A 21,827-nucleotide genomic window follows, 5' to 3' on the forward strand; every position below is an offset into this window, starting at 1 on the left:
TCTCAAACTCCTGGGCTTATACAACAATCTGCCTACCTCAGCTTCCCAAGGTGCTGGGATTACAGGTGTGAGCCATCAGGCCCAGCTGGGGCTTAAAATTTTTTATGGGCACTTAATAGGCACCAGAAACAGAAGAACTGAATGCACCTGGTTCTTAAGCTAGTTTAGTGAGAGGCCAACACTGTCCAGGGACCACATCAGTAAATCCATTAGGGACATAACGTTTTAATTTTACCCTTTTCTTTTGATGTTGTTCCTCATGTTACTCATGGCAAAAACCCTCAGAAAACCACAGAAGGTAACATGTTAACTTCAAAAACAAAAGGATAGGGGAGCGCACTTCTCCTCTCCTCAGTGTAGGCTGCTCATAGTGACTTCATTTCAGAAAGGACAGCAGGGAAAGGAGGAAAAAAGAGAAATTCTTTGGTGGACAAACCTGACAAACACTACCTCAGCCAGGTAGCCAAGCTCAATAGCAACAGTTATAAATCATGTAGATTCATAACACGAGGTCTCAGACAAAACATTCAACTATACCACTCCTGCACAAAAATGCCACCGACAGCACGTAAATTACCAAACATGGCTGTGTTTCAATACAACTTCACTCATGACACTGAAATGTGAACTTTAATGAAATTTTCCTGTGTCACAAAATAGTCTTCTTTTTTTCCAACATTTTAAAAATGTAAAAGCTGGCTGGGCACAATGGCTCACACATGTAATCCCAGCACTTTGGGAGGCCCAAGTGGGAGGATCACTTGAGGCCAGGAGTTTGAGACCATCCTGGCCAACATGGTGAAATTGTCTCTACCAAAAATACAAAAATTAGCTGGGTGTGGTGGCATGTGCCTGTAACCCCAGCTACTCAGGAGGCTGAGGCACGAGACTCACTTGAACCCAGGAGGCAGAGGTTGCAGTGAGCCAAGATTGTGCCGCTACCCTCCAGACTGGGTGACAGAGACTCTGTCTCAAAAAAAATAAAAAGTAAAAATGTAAAAACTATTCTTATGTCACAGGCCATTCAAAATCAGGTGGTATGCTGGACTTGGTTCATGGGCCATCGTTCACCAAACCTCATGCTAGAGTTTAAAGAGTTTTAGGAAAGCCCTCAGGTGAATTCCAAAAATCTCTCTATTTTTGTTCATAAAACTTGTTGGCCCCTAGAGGGAGCTCAAGGACCTTTGCTCAGCTCCCTTCCTTTCTACCTTTTCCCCAAAGAAGAGTCACGTCAAATCTAACCAGGGAGCTTAGAATTCTTAGCAGGAGGACACTGATGGATTGGCTGCTTCTTTCTAAAGAAGCAGCTCAGGTATCATCTACGCATGAGGCCAGGGCTGTATGGACCAGGGCTGTTCCCATAAGGGAGAGGGGCTCATTTAGCCATAACTTGCTTGCTTTAGAGATCCTACCCGGGCCTGGGTTGAGGAGGGGGCCTGGCAAGGGTTCTTAGTCTTTCTGGGTCTGCTTTCTTCCATTCCCACTGGACAGTGGAAAGTTCCAAAACTCAGGGAGGAGTTTACAGTTCAAGGCTAACCTAACCAGATAAGAAACGAGGGACCTTCATAGAAGAGGGTCTTCTATATCTCACCACGAGTGTTCTGCACTGGAGTTTAAGGCCAAAGCTCCCATTCTCAGCAAAACACCTCTGACTCACTCTGTCGCCTCTATGCCTCCCTCAAGACTCTTGGGGAGAAGAATGTCTGCACCAGGGTACCGTAAAGTAACTGCTGGATCCCCTGGCCTTAATGCCATCCTAACACCACCTCTCAAGGCAATCAATACCATAAGAACTTCTAGGTTTAATACTTACATATTCTAATGCTGAATTCTTTGAAGTTAATTCTTTAAATTCCTTCATAAACATTTCCTTGACTTTTTCCATTTCATCAACTAGTTTCTCCTTTTCTTCTTCTTTCCACCTATCAAATAACTTCAAAAAGTCTTCCTCTTTTGTTTTTTGCATTTCATATTCCTGAAATTATTTTAATACACAGCTTTAAAAGTTCTGGTCTGAAGAAAATAAGCAATATTTAAAATAAAAGTTCATAGCATCACTTCAAAAATGTTAGCTAGTATTGCTTATTTCAGTTGGGCTTGTAATAACATTTCCTATCATGGCAGGTCTGTGCACAAAGATTTTTCTAAACTAAAGGCAGCACACAGAATCCTCTTGTCCTTACATCCCTTAAAATAACAACAGAGAGGCCCGAGGCCTCCAGCTTTTTGTGTTCTGTGAACTTGTATAAAAGTCATACCATAATCTATAAAATGTAAATATACTTTAAAGAAAACATATATTGAGCAATAAAAGAACATTTCTTGACACCATAACAATTTGGGTAGCATAACTCCATCCCACCACCAGAAAATACAAATTCAGATTTATAGGAGCTAGATTCAAGGTTAGCACTTGATTTCTCAATGACCTTCAGGATTTTTCAAATCTAAATTGAGAACTTGAACAACACTATATGCCAACTAGCCCCAACACACATATATAGAACTCTGTACCCAACGACAGCAGAATATGCATTCTTCTTCAGTGCACATGGAATATTCACCAGGAAGACCTTTTTTTAGTCCATAAAGTGTTTCTCAGATTTAAAAAGATCAAAATCATGTAAAGAATCTTCTCTGATCACAATAGAAGCCAGAAATCAGTAACAGAAGGGAACTGGAAAATTAGCAAATACGTGGAAATTAAACAACACGCTCTTAAACAACCAATGGGTTAAAGAAAAACTCACTAGGGAAATTGGAAGATACTGTGAGGTTAATGAAAATGAAAACATAACATACCAAAATTCATGAGATGCAGCCAAATCAGTGCTCAGAAAGAAATTTATAGCTGTAAGAGCCTACATTTAAAAAGAAGAAAGGGCCAGATGTGATGACTACGCCCGTATTCCCAACACTTTGGGAGGCCATGGTGGGAGGATCACTTGATCTCAAGAGTTTGAGACCATCCTGGGAAACATTGTGAGACCTCATCTCTACCAAAAATTAAAAAAAAAAAAAATTAGCCAGGTATGGTGGTATGTGCCTGTAACCCCAGCTACTTAGGAGGCTGAGGTAGGAGGACCACTTGGAATGGGGAGGTCAAGGCTGCATTGAGCTGTGATTGTGCCACTGTACTCCAGCCTGGGCAACAGAGAGAGATTCTATCTCCAAAAAACAAATATAGAAGAAGAAGAAAAATATTAAATAAATAACCTAGCTAGAAAAAGATGAGCAAACCAAACTCAAAGGCAACAGAAAGAAAAAAATTATGAAAATTAGAGCAAAGATAAAGCAAAGAACAGGAAAGTAATACAGAGAATAGATGAAGTCAAAATTTGGTTCTTTGCAAAGATCAACAAAACTGACAAATTTTTAGCTACCTTGACTAAGAAATGAAAGTGAGGACATGACTACCAATCTTAGAGAAATTAAAAGGATTGTAAGAGAATATAATGAACAGTTGTACACCAATAAATTGCATAATCTAGGTGAAATGGACAAATTCCTACATAAATTACCAGACTGACCCAAGACAAAGGAAATTTCAATAGACTTTCAGTAAGTAAACAGATAGAGTTAGTAATCAACAACCTCCTAAAAAGGAAACGTCCAGGACCAGATGGTTTTACTGGTGAATTCTACCAGCTATTTAAAGAAAATAGAATACACAAGAAACTACTAAAGTAATAAACAAATTCAGCAAAGTTGCAGAGTACAAGGTCAACATGCAAAAAGCAGTTGTATTTCTACATACCAGCAATGAACAATCCAAGAAAGAAATTAAGAAAACAATTCCATTTATAATAGCATCCCAAAGAATAAAATACCTAGAAATAAATGTAACCTAAAAAGTGAAAGACTTGCACACTGAAAATTGTAAAAGTTTGTTGTAAAAATTGAAGAACACCTAAATAAATGGAAAGGCATCCCATGTTCATGGATAGGTAGATTCAATATGGTTAAAATGGCAATACTCTGCTAAGCAATCAAGAGATTCAGTGTAATCCCATTTCAATAACCTTATTTGCAGAAATGGAAAAGCCAATCCTCAATTTCACATGAAACTGTAAGAGGCCACAAATAACCAAAACAATATTGAAAAAGAAAAACAAAGTTGGAAGATGCACACTTATCAATCTCAAAGTCTACTACAAAGCTACAGTAATCAAAGTTGTGTGATATTGGCATCAAGACAGATATATAGACTAGTGGAATGGAATTGAGAATCCAGAGATAAACCCAAACATCTAGGGTCAACTGATTTTCAACAAGGGTGTTAAGAACATTCAATGAAAAAAGAATAGTCTCCTGAATAATTGGCACTGAGACAACTGGACAAATCACATGCAAAAGTATAAAGTTGGGCCCCTCTCTCAATCTGTATGCAAAAATTAACTCAAAATGGATCAATGACCTAAATATAAGAGCTAAAGTGATGAAACTATTAGAGTATATAAAGAACTCATACAGCTCAACAAAAAAGGCAAACAATTCAATTTAAACAAATGGGCAAAGGACTTGAATAGACATTTCTCCAAATAAAATATATACAAATGGACAATAAGCATGAAGAGATGTTCAATATAATGGTTGTTAAGGAAATACAAATCAAAACCTGATGAGATACCACTTCCCACCCACCCAATAGGATGGCTTTAATTAAGAAAACAGAAAAGTATAACAAGTATTAATGAGGATGTGGAGAAATATGAACATTACTGGTGAAAATGTAAAATGGTACAGCTACTATGGAAGACAGTTTGGTGGTTCCTGAGAAAGTTAGACATAAAACTACCATATGACTCAGCAATTCCACTCCTAAGTATATAATCAAGAAAAATGAAAACATATGCCCACATAGAAACTGCCACATGAATGTTTATAGTAGCATTATTCATTGGAGCCAAAAGGTGAAAATGAACCAAATGTCCACCAATGGATGACTGGATAAACAAATTACGTATACATACATACATACAATGGAATACTAGTCAGCAAGACAAAAAGTACTGATACATGTTACAACTTAGATGAACCTTAAAACATTATGCTAACTGAAAAAAGCCAGACACAAAAGGTCACATATTACTTTTTTTTTTTTCAGATAAGGTCTCATTCTGTAGCCAAATGGGGTGCAGTGGTGTGAACACAGCTCACTGCAGCCTTGACTTCCTGGACTCAAGCCATCTTCCTCCCTCCTCAGCCTCCTGAGTAGCTGGGACCACAAGCACATGCCACCATACTCAACTAATTTTTTAATTTTTTGTAGAGACAGGGTCTCACCATGTTGCACAGACTGATCTTAACTCCTGGACTCGAGCAATCCTCCCGTCTTGGCCTCCCAAAATACTGGGATTACAGTTGTGAGCCACTATACCTGGTCTACAGATTTTTTTAAAAGATATATACCGAATAGGAAAATTCATAGACATAAAAAGATTCATGGTTACCAGGGGATGAGGGTAGTACGAGTGATTATTTAATGGGTATGGGTTATTTTTCTGGGGTGTTGAGTTTTGAAACTAGAGAAATGGTGGTTGCACAATATTGTGAATACACTAAATGCTACTGGATTGTACACTGTAAAATGATTGCCTAAAAGAGATGTTGGTACACCCTTGTTCATAGTAGCATCAGTCATAATAGATAAGAAGTGGAAGCAACCCAAGTGTCCAACAACAGATGAACGAATAAGCAAAATGTGGTATACAGACATATACCATCAACTATTATTCAGCCTGAAAAAGGAAGGAAATGCTGACACACACTGCAACATAGATAAACCTTGAGGATATTATCAGTAAAATAAGCCCGTGATGACAAAAAGACAAATACTCTACACTTCTATTCATATGAGGTATCTAGAGCAGGCAAAATCACAGAGAGGGAAAGTAGCTGGAAGGAGGTGGGAGGGGAGCACTGTTGTTTAATGGGTAGTTTCAGTTTTTCAATATAAAACAGTTCTGGAGATTGGCCGTAACAATGTGAATACACTCAACACTACTGAACTGTACACTTAAAAAATAGTTAAAATGATAAATTTTACATTACAGGTATATTACAGTTTAAAAAGAGTGAGCCTATGTGCAAGACAGAGGGCTCTGTCAATGATTCTGTGAAATGACTGCTGTTTTCCCTAGAAAGTCACACTTCCTGTCACAGGCTTCCTGTCCCCATGGGGGAAACAAGGAAGAACTGAGCACACTGTCACTCCAACAGTGACAAGGAAATAAACGCTCTTTGATGGCCTTACTCTCTCCATTAGGTACATCAAGGTCAACCCTCTGTTGGATCAATAATGGCATGCGTGGTACCCACGGTGTACCCACAGTGACCCACAGAAGTCAGAACTCAATGAATCATGGGCCTCTTTCCTCTTGGGCCCTTCATCAACCCAAGTATCTCTGAACAAGTAATTCCAAGCACCAAACGGCCTGACACATGGGTAACACAGATGGGAAAAAAGAGAAAAGGCAACAGATCGGAACATGAGGAAGACTCAATCCTCTGTTGGTGGCCTTGAGTATGGAGGAAGAGGGTCAGGAGCCCAGGAGTATGGGTAGCCTCACAAGGAAATTAAGAGCAGCCCTCCCTCAGTGGGCAGCCTGGAAGAAAGTGTAGACCTCTGGCCTACACCTGCCAGGAACTGAACTCTGCCAGCAACCAAATAAGCAAGAAATATTCTGTTCTACAGCTTCTACCAAGGCACATGGTCCTCCTGACACCTTGACTTTAGCCCAGTGAGATATTAGAAGTGTCAGACTTCTGTTTTAAGCAAAATTGTAGAAAGTTAATTGTGTGTTATATGAATTCCACCTCAATTTTCTAAAAGGCTTTTGAAAAATAGAGAAATATATTTCCAGTGATGTGCTTTGTAGTAAGATACTACTATGGCAATAAAAAATGCAATCATCTTGTCAAGTGCTACAAACTCTTAAGTGTCCTCTGTTTATGAGAGTCCATGGCATAATTGAATTACATACAGTTAATTGTAATTAAAATACCACAGAATTCTGCCGGTACCTTGGAGAATCTGACCGCACTGGCATGGTGTGCAGCCTCTAGCTCAGACCTGGTGAGCTGTAGCTCTTCCTTCAATACGACGATCTCACTCCGGAGCTTCTCAATCTGTGCATTTTTCTGATACTCTGTTGCAACAGAAAATCGTGTTAAAACACCATCTCTTACCAAATGTACCTGGACACTTATGGGGTACAGTCCTGTTGATAACACAAAGGAAACCGTTCTCTTACTTGGGATAAGATTATTTGTTTCATGCCACATGAGCCCATTTTTGCTCTTTAGAGTTTATTTGGAGCCCAGTGTATTTTGGGGCACTGAATTATTTTTTAGCAGATTCTTTCAGCCACTGTGTTGAGGTTGGATTATCCTACAGAGACACATGAGAGCCCTGTTCAGGGAGCAATAATGGTAACAAGGAATAATACAGGGTGCTTTGACCCAGTGGCACTCTGGGCTTTTCTTAGAGGTGCCTGTCTCAATCACAGAAGGCAAGCAACAGCTTCCTCTGCAGGCACCACCATACTGAAATCTCCGTGGTCACCATCCTTAAGGTGCCCGCTGAACTCTCCTGAGGACCCCATCAGTGCTAATACAAGCAGAGGACTAGGGAGACATTCAAAATGCAAACTTGGGCCATAGCCTATCAACTGGGGTAGAAGTGAGGTACTGAAAAGTTGTAAAAGGAAGCAACAAGTGAAAGAAAGAATACTTATGTACATGTACTTACATGCAGATGTACACATGACTGAATGGATGTACATGTGTCTGTGAGTGTAGACATGAAAGGTATGGAAACCAAAGTAGAAAGTCAGAATCTCAAAGATGACCTGAAGAAATAATACTCGTTTCAGAGTCTGAAACCCTCTCTGAAACGAGTATGAGTTAGAATAAGATACTGAAACAGAAGAGAAAGAAGGTCAGTTTCACACTGAAGAATGGTAAATTAAAATATTTCATCTTTCCAAAATATTGCTAAATTTTATCAGTGATTCAGGACTTATTAATGAGAGTATTATGCTGTTATTTTTGTTTCTACAAAGCTTAGCTGTTTCCTAAGTAATCTATTTAACTGAAATGGGCAGGAATGGAAATAGCCTGGCCCACAATGGAGGGAAAGGCAGGTATTGAGTGTATAAGCCAAGTACCGATGTCTAGATACTGAGAACATTTAAGATCAGAATGAGGTCGGGCACGGTGGCTCACGCTGTAATCCCAGCCCTTTGGTAGGCCAAGGGGGATGGATTACTTGAGGCCAGGAGTTCGAGACCAGCCTGGGCAACATAACAAAACCCCATCTCTACTAAGAAAAAGAAAAAATACAAAAACTAGCCAGGCGTGGTGGTGGGTTCCTGTAGTCCCAGCTACTTGGGAGGCTGAGGCAAGAGAGTCACTTGAACTCAAGAGGAAGAAGTTGCAGTGAACCAAGATGGCACCACTGCACCCCAGCCTGGGCAACAGGGGGAGATTACATCTAAAAACAAAAACAAAAACAAAAACAAAAAACAGATCAAAATAAGAATTTCTGTGGGTTACTGTGGCAATCCGCAGGAAGCTTTGATCTGCCCATGGAGAAAGAGCCCTTACATTCTTTGCTTTTGAGAATACTTCAGCGGTAGAAAACCTGGCTCCTTGGTAAGCCCCAGAGTCCCCTCCCCTCTCTTGCGTCTTCATTTTTCATACCATCTATGTTGTCGGTGGTACACGCCCAAACTCATCTTAGTATCTCCCACATCAAATGAAATAAAAATTTTTCCTGGGTCTCACATTTCTGTCCAGATGAAGCCTCATGTCTCTGCTTTCCTTCCCAGTAAGTGTTATTGAAACCAATGTCTGGATACAGTAGGACCACTCCCTCATAATTCTCAGTTCAGCTCAGGGGAATCAGACTTTTGTCCCCACCTGTCTACTGAAGCTGCTGTGCCAGGGTCACCGACAACCGTCTTGACAATAGCAGTCCATTGTCAGTCTTCATCTTACTCTGCACCTCAGGAGCACTCGATAGGACTGACCGCTGCCTCCTCTGGGAAATATTTTTCCCTTGGTTTCCATGGCAACACACTCCCCAGGTTTCCCTCCAGCTTTGATAGACACTATTCCTCACTCTCTGCTGATGCTCTTTCTGAGCTCCTAGCATTGGGAAGACCTTGGGGCTGGCCTCACCGCCTTCTCTTCTCTCTCTAGGTGACCTCAGCCAGACCAGCTCTACTCCAGTGATTCCTAGATTTAAATCTCCAGCCTGGGTCTCCACCTCAAGCTGTAGCCCTCCAGTACCCCCACCTGCATGTCTGTTGCACATGTGATGTAAACGCACCCATGGCGAGTACAAACTCTCATCCCTCTTCCTCCTTGAAACTACCTCCCGGCCCTGGCCCCCCATCACAGGAAACATCACCACCATTCACCCAAACACAGAGGACAGAAACCCAGGGTCCTCTGTAGCTTCTGGGTCCACAGCTCATCTGTTACATCTTCACCTGCCCACCTGCCTGGGAACAAAGCTGGTCCAGGCCCCCGTCTCTCTCACCTGGGCTGCGATTGCAGCCTCCTCCCCTCACGCATCCACTGCTTCCACTGTCGCCCCAACAGTCTAGTCTCTATCCACAGCTAGAAGGGTCATGCTAAGGTACACATTAATTAGATCATGCCCCTTCCCTGCATAAAATCCTCCAGTGGTTCTGCCTGGTGCATATAAAAACTCCACATTCCAGCCCACACCTTCACAGCCTCCTGTGATCAGGCCCCCAGCACTCCAGCCTCACCACACACCATCTCCTCGCCTATTCTACTCCACTCCACCAGCCCTTCTGTTCCTCAAACACATCATCCCGGCACACCTCATGCCCTTACAGTCAGTGTTCCCTTGGCCTGTGAACACTTTTCCCAGACTTTCACCACACCTGGAGTCACTCTCTACCCCACTGTCCTGCGCTATGATCTTTTGCCACCATTGGAGAAGAATTACTCATTTATCTGTTTAATTACTCATTTATCTGTTTAAATGTGTCTCCTTAACCCCCTTTAGAATGTAAAACTCGAGAGAGAGTGGGGCTTCTCCGCTCAGCTTGTGGCTGTATCTCCAGCACCTAGTGCACTGTATGCACCTCCTGAGGGCTCCATATTTACTTACTGAATTGACAGGGACTATGATGGGAAATGCACTGGACCAAGTCTCATTGCCAAAAGAAAAAGGGAGCAGGAAGAAAACAGCTTTGAAACAGAACTCATTACTCACCAAAACGAGAATTTTCTTCAGTGTGGCGGCGTTGAATGTGACTTTGTAGAAAAGCTTGGTTCATAAAGGCCTTGTCACAAAAATGACACTGAAAAGAAGAGAGCAACAAATCCAAGTGTCTGTAACGACTGTCGTCCCACTTAATTGTAATTAAAATTCAGGTACCTGGCCAGGCCCGGTGGCTCACACCTGTAACCCCAGCACTTTGGGAGGCCAAGGCAGGCAGATCACCTGAGGTTAGGAGTTTGAGACCAGCTGGCCAACATGGTGAAACCCCATCTCCACAAAAAAATACAAAATTAGGTATAGTGGCGTGTGCCTATAGTCCCAGCTACTAGAGAGACTGAGGTAAGAGAATCACTTGAACCCGAGAGGCAGAGGCTGCAGTGAGCTGAGATTGTACCACTGCACTCCAGCCTGGGCAACAGAGTGAGACTCCATCTCAAAAAAAAAAAAAAAAAAAAAAAATTCAGGTACCTGAAGCACTACCTCTTGGGCGCTTTCTTGCTGAACAATACCATCCTGGCAAGAGATACTGAAAGCATGACTAAAAAGAGAGAGATGAAACCAGGCTGGGCGCAGTGGCTCATGCATATAATCCCAGCACTTAGGAGACTGAAGGCAGCTGGGGGGGTCACTTGAGCCAGGAGTTCAAGACCAGCCTGGGCAACATGGCAAGAGCCCATCTCTACGAAAAGTAAAAATATAAGTAAATAAATAAAAATAAAACCAGGGCATTCCTCCCAAACTGAACACAAGACAGTGAAAACCACCTCTTAACAGTTAGAGTCCTTCTGCTGCTTTCTGGAGCCTCTGATGCCGCTCTTGTTAGACTGACAGCTTCTACTCTATCAACAACAACCTGCCCCTGCCACTCCAGCCACACCAGCCTTCTTTCTGTCCTGTAGGCACGCCAGTCTCAGAGCCTTTGCACTCACTGTTGCCCCTGCCTGATCTTATCCAGACTCTCCTTCCATGGCTGGCACCTTCTCCTGACATTCAAGATGTCATTCATCAAGCATCTTCCATGCTAGGGATGATGGCATGTCCTCAACAAGGTCCTCCTTCAAGATCCTCCTGCCTGTCACAGTCTCTGTCACATCACATAGTCTTATTTTCATCCTCATACATCTCACTGGCTAATATTTTCATGTTTATGTACTTGTTTATTGTCTCCAGCTCAGTCCCTCTAGGTTCTAGAATATAGCCTTCTGAGGGCAGGGCCTCTAATTTATCTATAGCTTTATCCCCAGAGCACAGCCTTAATACATGAACAAACAAAAGCTTGAAGTATAACCTATTAAAATAAATTTTCTGAGAAAAAAGAAGTCAATTCCTCAAATACCTCTGTTTTTCTACTTTAACACTGATTCAACTTTTAAGCAAAAATCCCATTTGTTTCATCTATATCCTCACTCCTGGATTACTCTGAAGTAAATCCTGGATATTATATATTTCATTTGTAAATATTTCAGAATGTATCTCTAAAAGGAAGATAGGACTTTAACACAAATCATAACACCATTATTCCACCTTATAAAGTATAAAAATTAAATCCTTTTAAAAAAAACAAATATTCAACTATTTGGATAATTTTTAATTTTCGTTAATCTGATGATTTTCCCCTAATACTTCACATAGTGTCATAGAAAAAATACTCGGTTTGTTTTGGAATAATTATTAATAACTGGATCCAAATAAGGCCCTATCCCTATCCTGTAACTGATGGTTATGTCTCTTAACACTCTTTTAGTCTATAGGTTTCTCCTCTACCTCTTTTTTTTTCCTTGCTGTCCTTTTGCTGAAGAGGCTGAAGCTTGTCCTGCAGAGTTTCTCTCCATTTGGATTTTGCTGTTTTCATGCCCATTGGGTCACTGAACATGTTCTTTTGTTCACCATGCTGCCTTACTCTTAATCAGTGTAACTGCATCCAGACTTCAGGCTTTGGTTTCTAAAACTAACATTCTGTATATTTCCTTTTCTTTTTTTTTTTTTTTTTTTAAGTGTCTCCCTCTGTCACCTAGGCTGGAGTGCAGTGGCGCAATCATGGCTCACTGCAGCTTTAACCTCCCAAGTTCAAGAGATTCTCCTGCCACAGCCTCCTGAGTAGCTGAGATTACAGGTGCCTGTCACCACTCCCAGCTAATTTTTGTATTTTTAGTAGAGATGGAGTTTCACCATGTTGGCCAGGCTGGTCACGAACTCTCAACCTCAAATGATCCACCCACCTTGGCCTCCCAAAGTGCTGGAATTACAAGCGTGAGCCACGGTGCCTGGTCATATTCTGGTATATTTCTTGGTATTGCATCTCAGAGAATCCCTAAAACATCTCTTCAAAATCCTGGGCTCATGACAGCTTTGGTTCACCTATAGGACTTTAGGGACCCCTCACATCGGCTCTGATGTAAGTCATATAGGCTTTCGGGCTGTGTACAGCACTGGAGAAAGGAAAGGAACAGGAAGCCATGCCTCCCTCTCTCCCCACCCCACCCCACCCCAGTGTTCACATATTGCCAGAAGGTGTTCTAACGATCCTGTTCCTAACAGAGACAGAGACCATCCAGCCTTCAAACTGCAATATGGCCATTCTATCCGGGCAAGTAGAATGCTTCAGCAGGGCCGCCCATGTAAGTGTAAGATGAGAGAAATGCACAGTGATGATGGAGAGGATGCAAACACACCACCGTGTCAAAGGGAGGAGGGGAAAAAAGGAGGGAGGGAGGGAGGGAGGGAAAAACATGGCATGCAAAGATAAAGCTTACTGTGGGGATCTATAAATTAAGGAAGGAATCTAAAGATGCTCTTCACAATCTATTCACACCACAGAACATAAGAGTAGCATACATTCTATAAAAATATGATTTTTTTAAAAACCAGAATGAGTTGAAAAAGAAAGATAAAATACAAAACAAAACAAAAAAAGAGTTGAAACATCATTGCAGAACAAATAAATAAGAAAAAGCAAGGAATAGGGCCAGGTGCAGTGGCTCACACCTGTAATGCCAGCACTTTGGGAGGCCAAGGCAGGTGGATCACCTGAGGTCAGGAGTTCGAGACCAGCCTGGCCAACATGGCGAAACCCTGTCTCTACTAAAAATACAGAAATTAGCCAGGCATGGTAGCACATGCCTGTGATCCCAGCCACTCGGGAGACTGAGGCCAGAGAATTGCTTGAACCTGGGAGGCAGAAATTGCAGTAAGACAAGATTGCACCACTGCACTCGGGCCAGGGTGACAAAATGAGACCTTAACTCAAAAAAAAAAAAAAAAAAGAAAAAGCAAGGAATAAAAGAGACACTGTTGAAAACTGAATTGCTCACTAAAGGAAAGGCTGAGATAATTTACCATAGTGAATGCAGATTAGAAGGAAAGGATTAAAGCAATGAGAAAGAAACCAAAGGGTATGGAGCACTGATGGACAAAACCAATACTACATACAGGTAACTGGTTTCCCAGAAGTAGAGAAGCCAAAAATGAAAAAAAATTTAAAGACTAAATACAAGAGAGTTTCCCTGAAGTGCAGTGAAAGCTGAATCTGCAGATTAAGAGTTCACCAGGTTGTAGGGAAAACTGATACAGAACACTCAACACCAAGACATACCCTAGAAAGCTACAAGGCTTCAAGCAGAAAGAAAGGACTCTTCAGTCATGCAGGCAGAAAAAGCAAGTCACTCACAAGAAGAAAAGCTTTAAGCCACCCTCATACTTCTCACAGCAACATTGACTGCCAGAAGACAAAGGAATCACATCTAAAAAGTTCAGAGGGAAAGTGTAACTAAGAATATTCTTCATCCAATATGTCTTTCAAAGTTGACAGAGTTGAAGAAATGCAGCACTCTTCGGCCTTCTGGGTAAGAAAAATCATTTTGACAATCTTATGAATTAAGAGATAATTCAAAATGAGAAACTCAAGAATGGAGATGTTGAGGTGAAAGGACTTTGAGCACATAAATATAAAACCAATGAAGAAAAAACAAGTTAAGACATTATGGTTGAGTAAGAGAATGTGAATGTTACCAGCCTGGATAGTGTACCTCTAGAAACGGGAGAGAAGCCCTGATTCTCACTGTGACTGTGTTTGGAGATGCGGCCTTTAATGAGATAATTAAGGTTAAGGTTACATGAGGTCATAAGGCAGGGTTGGGGAGGGCGTGAGGTGGAGAAGGGGCAAATCTTTTTAGGGTAAATACGGCGCAGTGGCTCACACCTGTAGTCCCAGCTACTCGCAAGGCTAAGGCGGAAGGAACATTTGAGCCTAGGAGTTCAAGGCCAGCCTGGGCACATAGCAAGACCCCTTCACTTTAAAAAAAGAAAAAGAGAGAGAGACATTAACGATCTCTCTCTCTCTCTCTCTCTCTCTCTCCCCCCCCCAAACACAGAAAAGGCCAGCTGATGAGGACATAGCAAGAAGGTGGCTGTTTACAAGCCAGGAAGAGAGGCCTCACCAGGAACCATCCCTGTTGACACCTTGATCTTGATCTTCGACTTCCAGCCTCCAGAACTGTGGGAAAATACATTTCTGTTGTTTAAACCATCTAACCTGTGTGATTTTTATGGCAGCCTTGGCAGATTAGTACAGATCTATAATATCATTTATAGAAAATTTTCAAACTTAAAAATACTGTCTTAAGAATACATATGTTCATAAAAATATTTTACACATTCATAAACATAAATAGGAAGGATATAGTCAAACAAAGATTTCCTCTGGGAATGCAGGAAGGGAAAATTATTTATTTCTAAGATGTTTAAAACTCTTTAAACATTTGCTATCTTGGAAATATAGCAAAATGCTAACCTGAGTTAAATCTTTTTTTTTTTTTGAGATGGAGTTTCGCTCTTGTAACCAGGCTGGAGTGCAATGGCGCGATCCCAGCTCACTGCAACCTCCACCTCCCGGGTTTAAGTGATTCTCCAGCTTCAGCCTCCCGAGTAGCTGGGATTACAGGTGCACACCACCACGCCTGGCTAATTTTTGTATTTTTAGTAGAGACGGAGTTTCACCATGTTGGCCAGGCTTGTCTTAAACTCCTGACCTCAGGTGATCTGCCTGGTATTTGTCCCAAAGTGCTGGGATTACAGGCGTGAGCCACTGCACCTCGCCTAACCTGAGTTAAATCTAAGAGGTGGGTATATGGTGTGTCTTACATTAGTCTATGCACTTTTTGTATGTTTATAATATTTCAATACTAATTTTTATTTGAAAATCAATGAGGTTTTTCTTTTAAAATCTCCCATATATGGGTATTCACTATATTGTCATTTTAATTTTTCCGTGTTTTAATTTTTTTTAATAAAATTTTGAGGAAAAAGACCTTACACATTGCCATCACTACCCCCCTTATACACAACACACACACACACACACACACCCCCCATAGGGGAAAAAACTCAGGGTGCATGCATGTGTGTTTCTGTCTGTCTGTGTGTGTGTTCAAGTCTCTAAGAACAGGCATCTTTAATTTTCTTTGTCTCAGCTACTCAGTTCTTACGACTTCTTAAAGCAAAGGGAATGGAGACAAAGCGAAGTGGTATGAGAATGAGAATGAGACCACAATTTCTCAAAGGTAAAACTGATAATGCAGTGGACCCAATCATTGTGTCAGAACAAGGAGTCTGGCCTTTGGATTTTCTGTATAAGGCAAGAAAGAAAAACTCACATGATAGCAGTCATATGATTGTTCACATTTTGTAATAAGTCAGCTTTGGTATTTGTCATGTCACAAAACGTTTTTCCCTCATTACCAGGTATTAACTAAAACAGTAACTACATGCCAAGCACTGCTCTAAGCACAGTCCATGCACTAAGTCATTCAACCCCCATCAACAACTGCTATATGGTAGGTACAATTAATATTCCCATTTCACAGAGTAGAAACTGAGGCACAGAGAGGTTGAGCAACTTGCCAAGGTCTGGTAGCTGAAAAAGTAGTAGGTGTCACTCATTTGATAAATTGAGTCATTACCTTTTAATTGTTACTTATCATTCACATTTGAAAATCTTCTCTTAGGCTGGGTGTGGTGGCTCACGTCTGTAATCTCAGCACTTTGGGAGGCTGAGGTGGGTGGATCACTTGAGGTCAGGAGTTCAAGACCAACCTGGCCAACACGGTGAAACCTTGTCTCTACTAAAAATACAAAAATCAGCCAGGCGTGGTGGTGCACACCGGTAGCCCCAGCTACTTGGGAAGCTGAGGTGGGAGAATCGCTTGAACCTGGGAGACAGAGGCTGCAGTGAACCGAGATCACGCCCCTGCACTCCAGCCTGGGCGACAGAGTGAGACTCCATCTCAAAAGAGAGAAAGAAAATCTTCTCTTATAACAGCTACTTCTATAGTAACCCCCCAAAAAGAAAAAAAAGTTTATAAACATACAATTTCTGTATGTTAGAGGTTTTAAGATTTCACTAGATAGCTGCTAAAGCTGGAGTATAATAAACCTTTAAAAAATGTTTAAATATAATCCATTCTATTTGTTGCACAAGAAAAAGACCATCTTAGCACTATTTGAAAATATTTACTTTTTAAGCAGCATTTATGAAATAAGCAATTAGCAACGCCCAGTGTCATTTGAAGATTATACCTCAGGGTTGTCTACCCAAGACCAAACACTAAGTCCTTCTAATAATATTAACTGTTCCCTTTTGTTTGTTTGTTTGTTTGATGTGGAGTCTCAATCTGTTGCCAGGCTGGAGTGCAGTGGCACAATCTTGGCTCACTGCAACCTCCGCCTCCTGGGTTTAAGCGATTCTCCTGCCTCAGCCTCCCAAGTAGCTGGGACTATAGGCACGTACCACCACGCCCAGCTAATTTTTGTATTTTTAGTAGACATGGGGTTTCACCATGTTGGCCAGGATGGTCTCAGGTCTCAATCTCCTGACCTCGTGATCCACCTGCCTCAGCCTCCCAAAGTGCTGGGATTACAGGCATGAGCCACCACACCCCGCCACTGTTCCCCTATCTTAAGAACACTCAACGCTCCTGCTGGGTCAGTTCTGAGCAATATTAACTGCACCATTTTCTCTGCCCTGCACCCAGTTCTCTCCAGCATTCATGCATTGGCTCCACTATTACTAAATCCAGTGAGGCTTTTTAAGCCATAGTTAGCCAAAAGGACTAGAAAGTAAGGGCATGACATCAATCTTGTTAATCTGTTGCTTACTTTGATATCTTTCTCAATCATTGTTTATACCTTCTGCACTTCCTCCAACTAGTCAATAAAAAAAATACATTAGTTTATGTTATACTCAAAAATTGCAATATTTATCTTGGACTCAATATCTAACCCAAAACAGTAGAAGATTAAGACCAGAAGATAAAAATACTTTATTCTTTAAATAATGTTATGTAAGTGAATGTCCTTGTTCTTAGACAATATACACATCAAAATATTTAGGATCTGCAACTCACTGTGAAATGGTTCAAAAGTAATAACAATACGTATACAGAAATAGAGGAACTGTGGCAAATGTTAATAATGGGGGAATCTGGGTGAAGGGCATATATATGAAAATTCTTTACAGTCTCCTGGCAACTTTTCTGTGAGTTTGAAAATATTTTAAAATTTATAAAAATGAGAAAAAGACCCTACAAATTTAAACATTCTGCATTGTTTGGGGACTGACTTCAACAGCAATTTGTATATTGTTTTTTCATGATTAGGTTGATTCGGAGGAGGAAAGTGTTTCAACAACCAGTATTTAGATAACTTCCATAAAGCACCACAGACGACATTTGTTGTTTAATTATTAATCCTCTGGTCGTCTGCAGAAGGTAACGAACCATGACATTTGCTAGTTAAAATTACTGTTTTTACTTAAATAGACTGTGTCTTCTGATATACAATATAAATCTTTAAGAAGAAAGAGTGGTGATACAGGACAGGCCTATCAAATGGGAACTGAGTTGTTTACCGGATTATGAACTGTGCTCACACGCAGCTGCCCACCTGGTAATAGTTGGCTTTGGCCTCGATCATCAGCTGCTGGGTGGAGATCATCTTCTTCCTGCGTTTGCACTCTTCCTTGAGCATCTTGATCTCCCCCACCTGCTTGGTGAGCAGCTTCTTGCTCTGCTCGCCCTCGCAGTGGCTCAGGCGCAGCCGCTCCTCCAGGGTGTGCAGCTGCGAGGTGAGGAACTCTTGTGAGTGCAGCAAGTACTCGATGGTGAACTGCGCCAGACGGATGAGCTTCAGCAGCACCGGGTCCACCCCCGACTGACAGTGTGGGCACTTCTCGTCCTCCAGCTTGCAGAAGGTGATGTTCATGATGTTCTCCTGCAGGGTCAGCACGTCCACGGCCCCCGCCACCTTGTCCACGTCGATGGCGCTCAGGCGCCGCCAGTCCACACTCTCCAGCCGCGGCCTGAACTGGAAGAAGGGCTGGGGCCCCGAAGCCGCGCTGGGGGGCGCACAGGCCATGGAGGCCGCACCCGCGGCGGCGGCCACAGCGACGTCGGGCCCCTCTGGGCCGCTGGTGAGCGGGTAGTAGACATGCTTCTGGAAGGGCTGCGGGGGGCACAAAGAGAGCGCGGCGGGAGGCGGGGATGGGGGGCGGGCAGGCTGGGGAGCTGGGGGTCCGGGGAAGCCCCGGTTCTCCCCAGCCCCGCGTCCCCGTCGGGGGAGCCCCGGCCTCCCGCCTCTTACCATACTTGAAAGCCAATCCGCTGCCTCAGCTTGCATAGGAGGAGCTGGGCGGTCTCTACCCAGCCTGGGCCGCCTCCCCGGCCGCCGCCGCCACAGCCCTCAGGAGCGGGAGAAGGCCGGGTTCCTTGCTTCCGCGGCGGCGGCGGCCTAAGGTCTGGGTGTCCAGGACGTTGCTATGGCAGCCCCCAGGTCGGGACCTGGAGCAAAGGGCGCGTCCGCCCGCGCGCCCTCAGCGTGCACCCAGAACCCTGCGGGACCAGAGAAGACCTCTTGGACGAGCCCAAGTGGATACAGCTGTTCACCCGAAGAGGGTACCTCCTGGGTGCCGGCTCCCCAGAGCGCCACCCTCCCTGGCCTTTGGGGTGGACACTCCATGTCCCTAAGGCAGGCGTGGGGAGCCACATCCCTGGGAACCTTTGGTCTTAACTGCCATCCCCTGGTTATTTATTTACTGTAGCCCTGGCCTTAGGCTTTGATATTAGACATACCTAATCATTCCATCATTAATAGGAAAAAAAAAAAAAAGAAGTATCTATTCATATTCATCTTTTACACACAATTTAGAAAACAGTAAGCAATAAATATATACATAATTAAACGTGATAGAGGAGGACTCGTTGCAAAAGGGCATGAGGAAGCTTTTGGCATAACAGAAATGTTTTTCATTTTGATTGAGGTGTTGATTACACAGCAATATACACTTGACCAAATTCACCGAATTGTATCCTTAAAATTAAGGGTGGGTTTTTTATTATATCTCAGTAAAGTTGTTTTTTAAATGAAATTTGTAGTTAATCATATTTGATGGCAGGCTTTCTAGATTTCTGACACCCAAGTTGCTTTTTAAACGGAATCTTTCTTTGTAGGTCAGCAGCCTAAATATAACATTTTAATAAAAAGTACAAACCAAAAAACTCCCCAAAATATGTAATACTTCACCCGCCTTTCCAAAAGGATACATTCTCAAAATGCTGAAGGTAGAAACAGATGGAGGGGGATTTTAGCCCTCGGCTTTACCAACAAGTTTTACAGGGCCATTGTATTTACCTGACAAACTTGGATCGGGGCTGCATTCTGGGTTTTGGAGAGGCTAAAATATTTCTAGCAGCAACTTGTAGACTTCAGGCCTCTCATTTGTGCAGGTCTTCTGGGGGCCTCCAGTGGTTACCACAGAGATCAATAAGCTGAGGAAAAGCCAGACATTCCCCAATCCACCGGGGTATTCCTGCTTGGACCAGACATCAGGAAATTTTTTTCTTTCCTAACATCCAAATATGTGAACAGAAGAAAGGAAAATACAATTCAGAGTAACTGGAAGCAAAGTTGCAATATCAAATATATTTAGCACTTTCAAGATATTGTTAACTAGAAATAAACCCATGCAAAAACATCCAGGAAATAAAACACGCACTTCATATGGTTTCAAATAAACCATACTTCCAAGTATTTTTTAATTGGCCTTTAGAAAAAAAAGAACGATTCCCTGCAACCAGGCATAAAAAGTGCTAAAGACATAATTAGTTTCAAAGTTTGATTCTGTCATTTACTTGCTGCCTGATCTAGAACAAATTGTCAGCCCTAAGACTCAGCTTCCCCCATCTGTTTAAGAGCATCAAGACACCGACCTGGCAGATCTGTAGACTCTAGGCTCCATCCACTGGGCTGCAAGATCAGCGGGAACAAGAGCTGTGGTCGCTCTTGCTCAAGTATATATCCCTAGCACCTAGCAAAGGACAGGCACGGAGAAGGCATTCAGAATTTGCTGAATGGACACGTGAATGAAGAACGATCGAATGACTTGGGCACTTAGTTAAGGAAACTCAGCTCCTGGCCCCTTATCCCTTTTATTTTTGCTGCCCCTGGCCTGTTATAAGGATTAACCCATGATTTGGGCCAAGGGCTTCGGAGATGAACGTGGGGGTGGCCCACGCGCCCCCGCTGAGATCTGGGCGCAGAGATCCGCGGGCCCGAGGCGCCTATCTCCGTTGGCCGCCGCATTCCATCGTGGGGAGCCGTGCGGTTGGCCACCTCTTCCCCCTTGCGTGGATCTCGGTCACAAGATGGCCGGAACAGGAAAGAAGGGGGCACGCTTTCCCGTTCCCTCCCTCCCCCATCCCGGGCAGGGCCCCCAGCCTCGCGCGGCGCCTCAGGTCCCAGGCGCATGGCACCGCCGGGCAGCCGAACGGGTAGGCAAAGGCCTAGAGACGCGGGTTCTGGGGGAACCTCGGCGCCCTTCCTTGGAAGGCAAACAGGCAGTGGGGGCTGCGGCGGCTACGCCAGCTGGATCTGCAGCAGCTCGGCTCGCAGCCGGGAGAGGCAGGAGGGCCGGCTTCGCGGTTATCGGGATACCCCGTCCGCCACCGCCTCCTGCGTGCGTCTGGAGCATCCCTGGTCTCGGCTCACCGCAGCTGCGCGCTCCAGGGCGGGTGCCGGGCGCTGCAGGCAGGCGGGGGCGACACAGGGGACCCAGACCCCAGGGTCGCTGCTGACGCGGAGGAACAGCAGAGCGGAGAGAGGCGGGCCGGCTCCTTCTTGCAGGGCGCAGGATGAAACGTGTCTCGTCTGGGCAAGTTGTGGCGAGGCGGGTCGCCTGGCGCCGCTCCAGGGCCTTCCAGATTCCGGACCACTGACTACTCGGGATCCCCCACCCCCCTCCCGCCCCCTCCCCTCCGCGATCTCCCTCCGGCCTCTTCCCTCGGTGTCCCGGCTCCTCTGGCAGCTGGGCGGGACTGCGAGCGTCTAGACTGCAGCGCTAAAATGCGCTCAGCCAATCCCGCAGCTGGCGCAGACACGTGGTGCGGGGTCGCGCCCTGTTGCTGGAGCTGGATGCTCACCCTAGGAAGGCTTTTCAAAAAGAAACCAGATTCGCTCCTACCCGGTGGTTGGCCTGGCCCTCAACAAGCTAATTTCCCCGAGGAGCTTCAGG

At 43.6% G+C, this 21,827-nt stretch overlaps 1 protein-coding gene across 6 annotated transcripts in view; it reads right to left on the bottom strand.

Moving 5' to 3' along the window:
* The window catches only part of DZIP1 (DAZ interacting zinc finger protein 1), a 63,799-nt gene extending 42,187 nt beyond the window's left edge, over positions 1-21,612 (bottom strand). For 2 of the 6 annotated variants that reach the window (XM_025364382.1, XM_025364380.1), the window contains exons 1-7: positions 21,305-21,570; positions 20,527-20,624; positions 19,949-20,162; positions 18,206-19,149; positions 10,259-10,346; positions 7,027-7,151; positions 1,814-1,975 (exon numbers count right to left, since the gene is read on the bottom strand). In XM_025364382.1, coding sequence (XP_025220167.1) covers positions 1,814-1,975; positions 7,027-7,151; positions 10,259-10,346; positions 18,206-18,937 — 1,107 coding nt within the window. In that variant the 5' untranslated portion in view covers positions 18,938-19,149; positions 19,949-20,162; positions 20,527-20,624; positions 21,305-21,570. Of the gene's footprint in view, positions 1-1,813; positions 1,976-7,026; positions 7,152-10,258; positions 10,347-18,205; positions 19,405-19,948; positions 20,163-20,526; positions 20,625-21,304 lie in introns of those variants that run through there. The other 4 variants (XM_025364384.1, XM_025364385.1, XM_025364383.1 and 1 more) reach the window with 4 other exon arrangements.
* Between the last annotated feature and the right edge of the window lie 215 nt (positions 21,613-21,827).

This window comes from Theropithecus gelada, chromosome 17, assembly GCF_003255815.1.
Source record: "Theropithecus gelada isolate Dixy chromosome 17, Tgel_1.0, whole genome shotgun sequence".
In the NCBI taxonomy this organism is placed as follows: domain Eukaryota; kingdom Metazoa; phylum Chordata; class Mammalia; order Primates; family Cercopithecidae; genus Theropithecus; species Theropithecus gelada.